The 12,559-nt window shown below is 35.1% G+C and overlaps 2 protein-coding genes across 4 annotated transcripts in view; one reads left to right on the top strand and one right to left on the bottom strand.

Annotated features, from left to right (window-relative positions):
* The window catches only part of TNFRSF17 (TNF receptor superfamily member 17), a 131,174-nt gene that overhangs the window by 3,914 nt on the left and 114,701 nt on the right, over window positions 1-12,559 (top strand). The window lies entirely within an intron of this gene.
* GSPT1 (G1 to S phase transition 1) overlaps window positions 5,077-12,559 on the bottom strand; it is a 33,662-nt gene continuing 26,179 nt past the window's right edge. For both annotated transcript variants that reach the window (XM_070362645.1, XM_005889253.3), the window contains exons 13-15: window positions 11,740-11,829; window positions 11,460-11,628; window positions 5,077-9,750 (exon numbers count right to left, since the gene is read on the bottom strand). In XM_070362645.1, the coding sequence (XP_070218746.1) occupies window positions 9,698-9,750; window positions 11,460-11,628; window positions 11,740-11,829 (312 nt within the window). In that variant the 3' untranslated portion in view covers window positions 5,077-9,697. The remainder of the gene's footprint in view (window positions 9,751-11,459; window positions 11,629-11,739; window positions 11,830-12,559) is intronic.

Raw genomic sequence — 12,559 nt, 5'->3', positions numbered from 1 at the left:
ATCCCTTCTTACCTTCTGAAGGCTTTACTCTTTTAATTTTCTCCTCCTCCATTGTCTTCATTTCCCTTTTCTCCAGTAGCTGGCTTTGTGCTTCATGTATGTTCTTAAGAAATAGTGCCGTGCTATTTTTTTCCCCTACCTTGTTTTGTCTTTGTAGTCAAGTGCTATAAAGCGCTTTCAGCTTTCTCCTCTTTCATTTCAATCACACTATTACTATTCCCTCTAAAGTCATCAATGACCTTTTAATTCAAATAATTTTTTAAAAAATCCTCATTCTTTTTGCTCTGTTGTATTTGAAACCATTCTCATGTTCAGTGAAATTTCTCAAGGAATTTTATCCCTTTCTAAATATCCATGCCTGCTATTTATTAAGACCTAAATTAGCCATTAGTGAGCACTAGTTTTAAATGTGAATTGTACTTCATTTGTTTCCGTATAGATGTAGTTGCCACAGTATGTTATTTAACTTTGGGATTTATGCTGGAAAATATTTTACTCTTGTCAATTAGTCTTTTAAGAGAACTAACCTGAATAATCCACATTATTCTATAAAGTTTCACTCAATACCTGAGGGTAAATATTTCATTCATAAATTAAGTAACTTAAATTTTTCTTAAACTGCAGTCAATTTTACCTCTTCTTTTTAAAACTTTTTAAACTCAAGATATTGTTGAACACACACAAGATTAATACTCTGTAAACTTTATCCAGACTCCACCTACTTAATTACATTATTTATGCCCATCTATCCTTTATCCAATTTTAAATGAATTAAATATAATTGCCAGCCAAAATGAAAATTGTACTTGTAAAGGAATAATAAAAGGAGTTCTATTAGTGGAAATGGAGTTAAAGGAATAGTAATAAGTATCTTGAACCATATATGCAAATTGCTTTTTAAAAATTAATACATTAACATCTTGGGGAAGAAATCAAAGTCATTAGCATGTACATTTCTAATGGGACAATTACTAAGTTTTGTAGTATTTCTTTTCTAGTAAGCATATATTAAGTAAGAGTCAGTCAACATTTTGAGTATCTAGGTCTCACTGAATACTATTGTTTTCCTGAAGGTACTAAAAGGTTTCCCTTTATTTTTGAAATTTTTTTAGTAGTTGCAAATCTGCCTGCTTATTAACAAAATGGCATCAACTGTATGCAAAGTAGTATTTAATCGTATAAAGGATTTAATAAATCATAGTGCAACTACCTGCAAAGAATGTATGAAGATGTTGCTGGATGGTAAACAAAGTTTAATAACAAATTTAATAATGGAGCTCAAATTCTAGTTACTTGAAAATAAATATTTGCTAGAATCAACTAGTAAATCTAGACAGCCCTGCAGAGTTAAGATAATTATTAGTATAAATGGCAAAACAAGCCATATAGTTAAATATCCATGTCTGAGTTATCTAAAAGCAATTTTTAAAGTGTTCTGTCAGTGTCCTCAAGATCCATCCTGGTATTGAAATCTGCTAGGAAATATTGATCTAGGCATGAGGGGAAACAGTATTGCTAACAGTATAGACTGTTACATAAGGGAAATAGGAAGAATATGGTCTTTTTGGTCAGAAAGATTTGAGTCTGGATCCTAACTCAGTAATATAGTAGTTATTTAGCTTTGGACAAGTCAGCTAATCTCCCAAGCCTCTTTTTTTTTTTTTTTTAAATATGTAAGAGGAAACTAGTTCTGCACTGGAATTGTTAAGAGAATTGAATGAGATAACGTATATATGTACATAGTACCTGGCACATACTGTAATAGGACAGGCTTAGCCCTTTGCTGAAAATAATCATTATTAAAAGGATTGGAAAGTGGAATGTGCATCTTAGGGTCTGAAAGAGGGGAGGCAGTGTGCCTGAACTCAAGGAGGGAAGAAGAGGTTGTTAAGTCAAGAAATTACTAGATTCTGATTAAAAAAAAAAAATTAGGAAATGAAGGCCCTAGTGAATGAGAAGCAGGAAAACAGTGAAACCAGATAAAATTTCAGTAGGGAAACTATTAACCTGTTTGCTATTCCTGTTTAGCTCTCTCCTTGTATCTGTGTACAGCTGTGTGGGTGCCTTGAGCACCCCATTTAACTCTGTCTCACAAAGGACACCAACGCCTCCTTGTACACCATTTAGGAAGACAACTTTTTAATCCTATCAGCCTTATATTCCCTGAGAAATGTCATCAAGACTATTCTCAGAAGTGATTTCTAGGCTTAAAAAAGTGTGTGGGGGGGTGCTTTCAGCACCATTGATCATCTTTTATTATTGAAGATAAGCAGCTGACAACTTCTTGGAGGACTGTGTTCATTTAACCACAACAGTATGTAACTGGTAAATGTTATTGATAGTCAAAGTGCATCTTTACTTAAATTAGGAAGGTTTTCAATAGCCTCAATATTTGGGCTTCCCTGATAGCTCAGTTGGTAGAGTCCACCTGCAATGCAGGAGACCCCGGTTCAATTCCTGGGTTGGGAAGATATCCTGGAGAAGAGAAAAGCTACCCACTCCAGTATTCTTGCCTGGAGAATTCCAGTCCATGGGGTTGCAAAGACTTGGACAGGACTGAGTGACTTTCACTTTCAATAGCCTCTGTGAAGTATTATGATAGGTCAATAAGTGATCAATAAAAGAACTTCTAAAAGTTATTCATACATGTAATTTAGTAAAATCTACCAAAAAAGAAAACAAGGACTTAGCCTTGAGATTTAAAGAGTTAATCAGCAGAGGTACAAGTCAGATGAACTTGGCTCTAACAACATGAAAGTCTGATAGGGACAATCTAGTATTTTTTCTCTTAGTATTTATTTATTTGGCTGCACGGAGTCTTAGTTTTCTGCATGGGTTCTAGTTCCCCGACCAGGGATCAAACCCAGGCCCCCTGCATTGGGTGCTGAGTCTTAGCCACTGGGCCACCAGGGAAGTCCTGGGACAATCCAGTGTTATAACTGACAGGGCACATCAAAGGGAACAGAGTGCAGCAGGCACTCAAGACTGATAGATCGGGAGGGAAGCTCAAGTTATTTCACCACCTTTAAGGAATACTAAGTGGTCTGTGTGTGGTAACAGCTTTATAAAAGCAGATAAAGGAAGGAGATGTGAAGCTTTCCTCTCTGGCTTATTTACTCATTTGCATTTCTAATGATAATTCAAACAAATTACCCAGCAGTAAAGAGAATAAACTAGTGATAAGACAGGTGAGTTAATTAATCTCTGAACACCCCTGGAAAAAAGACATCTGGGTGCATAATATGATTCCATTTACCTGGAATTCAAAAACAGGCAAAACTAATCTATGGCAGAGTAGTGATTGCCTTGGCAGGAGTAAGGGATGGCTTGGAAAGAGGCAGAAAGAAACTTTCTGTAGTGATGAAAATGTTCTATATGTTGATGGGGATGTTAACATAATTGTATATACCAGGTTAATTCATTGTTAAACTTGAGATCTGTGCAGTTCTCTGTATGCAAGTTTTATCTTAATTAAAAAAATTCTTTGTGTACACATTCTGTCTGCCTGACCTTCTTTATAAATAGTAATTACTCTTCAGAATCTAATCTTTCAAAATTTCTTTCTTTTATTCTAAAACTAAGTGTATTTGCCAGGAAAATAGCAAAGATGGCAATGGAGATAGTTTTTGTTTGAAGTGTAACAATTTGTGTGATTTATTAGCAAAGTTTTTTAGGAAGACTGTACTGCTCAATTCAGAGGGGTGAAGTCTCAACCTAGACAGTCACAAACAAGAGTGCAAAACAATTTCAACATGTTTCTTTCATTATGTCCCCTCTAGCTAAACTATTGTTCGGGTAGAAATTATCAGTAGCCTCGCTCTTCACTAAACTCATAGAACTTTTGGTGAAAATGCCTTAGAATGCAAATTAGGCTCATATAAATCATAAAATTACAATTTCTTTTACTGCTTATTCTTGTTTATTTCACTTTAAAGACTAATGTTGAGTTTAGAGGACAGATTAAATACAAATTAAATACAAAGAAGCTCAGCATTCAGAAAACGAAGATCATGGCATCCGGTCCCACCACTTCATGGGAAATAGATGGAGAAACAGTGGAAACGGTGTCACACTTTATTTTTTTGGGCTCCAAAATCACTGCAGATGGTGACTGCAGCCATGAAATCAAAAGACGCTTACTCCTTGGAAGGACAGTTACGAACAACCTAGATAGCATATTCAAAAGCAGAGACATTACTTTGCTAACAAAGGTTCATCTAGTCAAGGCTATGGTTTTTCCTGTGGTCATGTATGGATGTGAGAGTTGGACTGTGAAGAAGGCTGAGTGCCGAAGAATTGATGCTTTTGAAGTGTGGTGTTGGAGAAGACTCTTGAGAGTCCCTTGGACTGCAAGGAGATCCAACCAGTCCATTCTAAAGGAGATCAGCCCTGGGATTTCTTTGGAAGGAATGATGCTAAAGCTGAAACTCCAGTACTTTGGCCACCTCATGCAAAGAGTTGACTTATTGGAAAAGACTCTGATGCTGGGAGGGATTGGGGGCAGGAGGAGAAGGGGACGACAGAGGATGGGATGGCTGGATGGCATCACTGACTCGATGGACGTGAGTCTCAGTGAACTCCAGGAGTTGGTGATGGACAGGGAGGCCTGGCATGCTGCAATTCATGGGGTCGCAAAGAGTAGGACACGACTGAGTGACTGATCTGATCTAAATACAAAGAACCACAAAAAGATGCCATGACTGTATATGACTTTTCGAAATCTTCATGTTAGCATCAAATTTTGGTTCTTTTAAAATTCAGAAAACTTAAAATCTAATCGTAATTTGGTCATCATTTATTCTAGACTGGGAGATAAAATTCTCCACTAGAAAGCTAAAACATCCAAGGTACTAACGCTATTTTTCTGCTTTAAGATGTGTTGATACAACTTTTGTATCTGACACTGGTTCCATGGGCCATAAAGTATAAAAAATACTCTATTGTCAACCTTGCACACACAGCTATACAGTGCCTTTGTGTCGTCTGATGCCTGAACACGACATTGAGAACTGTAAAGAAAGCAGATACACTCAGAGTATAACAGAATACAATAATTATAAACAAATGGACAAATCCTTCAAAAGGGAAGATGACAATTTTTATTGTTATTACAAAAGCAAATTTTTTTTAACTTCAGTCATTTGAATAATTGCAAGAGCAGACTAAGGGCTTAATCCTCACACAGGCACCAAGTCAGGCACAGTAGGTAGCTACAAATCATAAGAAAAAGGTTTCTTTACCTTGGATTCCCATAATTCCTACCTAGAGCATTCTGCCATGCTTTTGAATTAGGTTAAAAACCCAGCAAACCTAATCAGTTCCCTTCAATTCTGTCTTTTAAAAAAGGAGAACTAGGTATTAACCTGCCATCTAGTGAAAACTAGTCACTAAATCCTGGCCTGAGAGAGATCCACATTTCTTCTAGAACAAAGATAAGAAACTAATTAAGATGTGTGCCAAATGTTAAGTCCTTAAAATGTAGACCTGGGCTCAGACCTAAGTTTCACCTAACGCATGTGGGTGGTCTGGTCGCCTGAGGTGTGCAGGAGCTCCAGCTCCAGCACAAACACTCTTCCTGGGCAGCAAGCAAGGAGGTAGCAGGGACTTGGGCTGACAAGCACTAAGCTAATGTGCCTGGCAGAGGGGAGCCTTGGGAAGCACAATGTCATTCTACCTTTGCTGTCCACAAACCTGAGGTTTCCACGGTACATAGTAAAGGGCACAGTGGCATGTGTGACAAGGCAGAAAAGACTACCACCATTCTGAGGGTCACTTAAATCCTGCCTAATTTTCTGCCTAATCAGACATGGTGCCTTACTGCTTCTCCCTTATTTTGGAGAATACTCCAATATTCCCACACCTTCATGCCCTTAAAACACTTCTTAATAAACAACTCAGCTAGCACATTACTGTTTCAAGGAAGCATAGGATTAGAGGTATGTGAAAAGTATATTTACTGAAGGAAGACTCAGTTATGTCCTAGGATATTGAAAATTAAGAATATCCTAGAGCCAAAACCATCATAAGTTGAACCAAATTTACCCTATCTGAAATTTGGCAGTACATTGGTTCAAATGGAAACCACTGAACTACAGGGAAATAAAAACACTTCCTATTCCATTTACTATGAAATCTAATATAACCAACTGACTGCTAAATTTAAACCTACTAGTCTTTGAGTTGTGCACGTGTTAAGTACATTTATTTACTTAAGTTGCTGCCATGGCAAGATCTGTAGAGGAAAGAAACAAGATCATAAAGGTATTAGATGACATCTGCTACAATCATGGAAAAAATCAGCTGGAGGAAATATAAGCCATGTTATTTGGAGACAGAAAATCGTCCCCTAAATTCTGTTGATTGCTATCTACCTTATGTATGTATGTCTGTGAGAGGATTAATGGCACAGTTTATTCTGTTAAGATAGGCCAACACTGAACATTTAATCATTCCACAATCAGCTATAGGGCTGTTACCAGAATTTTCACAAAGGGTTTTTAAAAGCTGAAACTTGCTTGATGTTAAGAGCTGTAATAAAAACTTTCCTACCCAAACCAGTGAAGCTGTCATCCATGAAGCAGCAGTCCATAAGAAGTCCACGCCAGTGAGGAAAGGTGCTAGAGTGCTGCCAGATGGAACAGCCATCAAAGACCATGGAGTAATTACAGTCACAGCTAGTGTTTCTGAAGATTGCCAGGGAGTTTTCTTGATTTTTTTCAGAAGTTCATCATGAAAGCAGTTTTTGAGCATAAGTTCACCTTTTTCTTGGGTTGCAAAACTGCAGCTGGTTGAACGTATGACCCCCAATATCTGTAGCACTTCAGCTGAGGATGCCAGTATCTGTCAACTGCATCACATTCAAAGTCCATCCTATTTTGTAAAAGTAGTTCTTGTAGTTTATGTAACTAGCAGACAAGTATGAACTACCTCTTGTTACAGTGAATAACCTTATTCTTCTACAATTCACAAAGTTTTTACATTCAATTATCACATATTTCAAGACTCAATTCAAAACAAATATACATGGGCTTAATTATTCAAGAATACCTTACTATTTGTCACTTAATTTCATAGCATTATATACTCAGTCCATCTCTTTTAGTTTGATTTTACATAGATTTTCACTGGATGAATTATGTTTGCAAATTAAAAACAAGAAACCTATTTCCCCTTCTCCCATAGTAAGAAATAAAGGTTGAAAAATGGCAATTATTTAATGTTTATTTCAGTATCTTAAGTTTATTAATTTAAAAAACTATGATTAAATAATCTAGCATGAAAGCTGTATAAAGAACATCATTAATGTAAAAAGATGCAAAGAAAATTGTGATTCTAACATATCTAGGCTAAAGACAGCAAAGAAAAATGTTTAGGTCTGTCCTAAGTCTGTAGCCAATTACCCTGTTTTTGCATTGTCAACAATATAAACACACTTGCACTTGCAGAAGACAAAATGACAGCATAGGAATCTGTATATTGCTTTTCATAGGTCTGACATCTCCCCACACTGCCAGTTCACTTCAGACACATCTGCCCATCCAAGTAACCAGGCAGTGTAATGAAGGTTTTTAAATGCATCAAGTAAGCATTCTTCCCACAGAACTTCAAAGCCCACAAAAATGCATGGTGTTGGTTAATTTAACAATGAGGTTTCTTCTAAATAATCTTACTTGCATAAATGTGCAAGAATCCATCAAAAGTTTTATTTCATAATTATATTTATTCTCTTTATTTTTTTAGAGGTAGGCCCTTCACAGTTGATATCCAAGTCATTTTGAGTCTTGGCAACATGCACATAATATTCTAAAAGTGTAACTGTTTTAATAGCAAACATAACTTTTTTTCAAAAATGTGTTCAATTTAAAAATGGAAATATATCTCTGGAAATAATTTCAGTGACTCTTGAGCTTTTAAAGATTCATTAAAATCCAAGCAATTGCTAGTATTTTGTTCTTATTAACTTGGAAGTATAAAAAGTTATAATATATTAATTAAAGCTCCCACATATTCCAGAAAACTAAAAGCCCAGATTTGCAAACATAGTATAACTTAAATTTCATGCAACTTTAATAACCATGAGTATAGTTATAGGAAACTGCAGGACAGTAACTGTGCTCTGTCCATAAGCTGTAGCGTCATTCATGAAATGAATGGGAATTTTACAGTTATGAAAACATGATAGATTTAGTTTTTATGTTTGTGGCTGGAAATAGAGGAGGCTTTTCTTTTCTGAGGCAGGAAGATTACAGGGAAGTGACATGTCATTAGATACACACTTACAAAGTATCTTATTTAGAGATTAAGCCAATCTAAAAGAGGCCAAGTCTTCTGTAAATGGCAACACTCAAAATCAAAGTGGGGCTTCCAATAAACCCAGAAAAAAATCCCTGAAAGTATCCCTTCCATTTCCCATTTATTCTCATTAAAAATTTCAAAATCATGACAGTTGTAGCAGAAGGTCAGGATTCAATCTAAAAACCACCACAGTGCTGCACTCTGGGCCATCCAAATCATAATTTAGCAAATTTCAGCATATATTTAAGAAAACAATTTTGAATAATCGAGAAAAACATAATTCTACTTGTTGTTAACTTTCCTGTGCAGATTCTGATGGTTCTAAATATGTATTCATTTAGTTACTGGATGAGATTTAGCTTTAACCAGCAAGAGTCATCCAGCCTTTAAAATTACTGATATAAACAATAAATAAACTGAATAATTTGTAGAACTGGCACTTGCAATTGATATGGTTTTCATACTAGTTGCATGCAGCTCTTATAAATACTAAAGGAGGCATTTATGCCAGGTCTCAACATGCTGTTTTTATTGTAAATTCCACTAATTTAACAAGTTAATGGAATTTTTTGTAGGGGTACAATTTCATTATGCTTTATACTTATGAAAACTACAGATATGCTGTTCCTGTGTCTTAAAACCACTTACTTTGTTTAAGAAACCATGTTAAAATATCAGTTGGCAGAAAATAACTGAGAGACCTAATAAAGCAGTGTCATAGTTGCATAAAGATATTGTATGTATGCATTAACCATCAAAAGAAGGGTTCCATCTAATTCTTTCTTTTAATACAAACTTGAACATGGTTTGTAAGTGCCTCATTTAAGTAGTGGAGAGGAAAAGAGTTTAGAAAAGTCCAAGTAATAAAATGTACTTGATTACTTGGTCCAGTTAAAAAGCTAATGCAACAATGTTACATCCAGATAAAAAACAGTATTCAAAAGCAATTCAAATACCAAAAAGGGTTTCAAATTGAATATTTTATTAACATGGTAGTTGTCTTTGTAACATGTGCACACACACTCGCACACTCAGAATGATCTGCCTCGGGGGAAAAAGACTAGGTATGCCTAAGGGGAAATGAAAAATAAAAAAATTCCTGGTAGGTTTTTCATTATTGTAGGCGATTATGTCCACATCACTTACAAAGCTATTGCCAAATCTGTCCAAGGAAGCAGAGTTTGAGAGGGGAAGAAAAAAATCTTGGGAAAAATTCAACAGTGGCATAGCAGAGCTCTCAATATGAGAAAGCTGACATAATGTGGACTTTTGCTGTGAATTTTGTCTTTGCAAAATATGGGGAGAGTTTTGTCAATGGGCAGAAAATAAGAGAAGGCGGTGTGAAGTAGGCTTTTGCAGTCAATTTTCCTCACAGTATTGTGCAGGGTCATCAAGAAAATGCTTAGTCTTTCTCTGGAACCAGTTTCAGAACTTTTCCAATTGCAATGGTCTTACCTAGAAATGAAATTTTTAAGAAACCTTTTCAGTAGTTAACAGCAAGGCTATGTTAGATATTAAAACTTTATCATTATTTTACAATGTAAATTACTAATTAAAACCTATGCTGAAAAGTAAAGTATGGATATATCTGTACAGTAGAATTATTATTTGGCAATAAAAAGGAATGAATTATATACATATCACAGCATGGGTGAACCTCAAAAACATGCTGAGTGAAATAAACTACACACTAAAGGTCACAAACTATATGATTCTGTTTATAAGTCATGTCCAAAAAAGGCAGGCAGAGAAAAAGTAGACATATGGTTGCCTACAATGGCCAGAGGTGGATAGAATAATCGGTGGTAACTTGGTAAACAGGTATTTGGGTTCCTTTTTCAGATGTTATAAATGTTATAAAATTAGGATGTAGTGATGACTATACAACTCTGAACATACTAATTCACTGAACTATATACTCCAAACAGGTCAATTTCACGGTATTTAAATTATCTCAATAAAAGCTGTTAAAAAGGGCTCTCAGACCCTATTATTAGAAATACAAAATCCATTTGGTCTTGTGAAAAACCTAAAAGCCAAGCTATTCTTTAGCGGGGGGGGGAAATCTGAAGTTAGAAATTCTTGCTACATTAATTTCTAATTGCTAAATAAAATTCTCATTTTGTTATATTAATAGGAAAGCCCCAATAGCCAGTTTCACTATCATCAAGAAGACTTTTAAGATAATGACTTTAAATGTATACCATCTTTATATAGTTTCCTCTGAAATAAAGTTCAGTAACCATATCCATCATATTCCCAGTGCTTGGCACAACTCCTGACATTCAGTGGATATACAGTAAAGTTTTTGCTGAATTGAATTAGAACTAATATATGAACTGACTATTCTGTATTTTAAGTGAACCATAAAGTTTTATGTAAAGTCTTCCATAGTCTTAAAATAGTAACCTAAAGTAATACTCTATAAGAGAAATGTTCTATTAAACACAAAGTCATTTTGTTTCTATGATACCAAAGTTTCATAGCTGTTTGAAATAGGAAAATTACAGCTATTCCAATTCACTCAGGCAGAAGTGGACACACACACACAAGAACATGAACATTAAACCCTGAAATAAATAATAAATATTAAAAATATAATAAAAATATTTTTATTTTATATTACCTTTTATTTTAAATATTTTTATTTATAAAAATATAATGAATAAATACTAAACCTTGAATATATTAGGCATTAAGGCTATCAATCTATGTACTCCTTTATCTCCTCCCATTTCAGTGCAGTTAAAGTTTATCATATTGGATTTTAAAATGATTTTTTTCTAAAAAATAAGCATGTCTACCTCAAAGGTTTGCTTACTAGCAAAAATTTGCTCTACTGGATAAAGTCCTTCAAGATGAGGTTTTATCACACATATTAGAGAGGATTTTATCATAGAAATGTCTTATTTAGCAATAAATAAAAGGACTCCCAAAACCTACTGCCTGCAAAATATCAAGATTAAGGTTCTTCATCTAGAGCATTACTACTAAAGTGTATGGTCAAGTCTGTTTAATTCATTCAACTCATAAAACATATATAACATATATTATAAACAGGTATCCAAGTTTCCTATGAACTTCTAATGTGCACTGTACTCAGATGAAAACTACCAAAGCTAAGCACCTTAGACAAACCTCTGGACATCAATTTAAAGGCTTACCCTCATCTCTTAAAGTAAAGCGACCCATTTGAGGGAAGTCTTTAAAGGTCTCAAGGCAGATGGTTCCTGCTGTCCTCAAGCGGGCAATGCACACTTGATCCTGTTTCACAAAACGGGGTCGAGTCTTACTTTTTTCTCCTGATTTCTTGTCTACCAAGCAGATTAAGGCCTATCCAAGAAAAAAGGATGAGATTAGAATAATGCCTAATAAAAGAATCTTTAAGACCAGAAGTGTGAATAATGGTCTTAAAACAAAAACCCCAATTATCTTAAAACTCACTGTTATTTCAACTTCTTCAATACAGGTATGGATATGCAGCACCGCATTATAACCTGGGCAGATGATGGACTTGTGCTCTATAATCACTATCTGTCAAACAAAAAAAATTATCATCTTTATCCCTAGGTAAAAAAAGAATTGAATGTGTAACTCACAATTTCAGTAGGGCAGCAACTTATTTTTGTGTTGGAAGTGATAGGTCAGATTGGGTTACCTCAAAGCATGACTTTTTGATATCCTTATCCTACAGATCTTCTTGGCAAGTGCCCAAACTTTAAAAACATAGGCATACTTTCTTCTCTGGGAAGCCTTTCCTCTATACTCCTCCACCAAGGCATTCACTGCTGCTCACATGCTACAATTTTCCCTCCTGATATGAACTTAGTTTTATCCATTTCCCAGTATCCAAGCTCCAAAGTTAACAAGCTTGTATCTGACAGAAAAACCTAACTTGATTAATCATCATATAACAACTCAAAAATTCTGTGAGTTGTACCAGTTAACTTACTCTGTCATTCTCCTGGGGAAGTCAGGTTGCTAATAACATGGAGAAATTAATTGTTTTCCTATCTGGAAATTTGCTTGCTCTGAATAAGCAGACAAACCATGACTTCCAAGGCAACTATGCTCTACTTAAAGTAGAGCATAAAGACACTTTAAGCAAAATATTAAGTATCAATATATATTATCAACAGAATATAAAAACTAAAAATGCATACTTTCTACCCAGGACTTGTACCATCAAAGACCATTTGGGTATGAGATATACATCACAGCTGTTGTGATCTCTATATATGGTTTATCCTATTTCAGTTCCCCT

Source organism: Bos mutus, chromosome 25, assembly GCF_027580195.1.
Source record: "Bos mutus isolate GX-2022 chromosome 25, NWIPB_WYAK_1.1, whole genome shotgun sequence".
Lineage (NCBI taxonomy): Eukaryota > Metazoa > Chordata > Mammalia > Artiodactyla > Bovidae > Bos > Bos mutus.
Note: the sequence above shows the minus strand (reverse complement) of the source record. Positions and strands in the feature narration are given on the sequence as shown.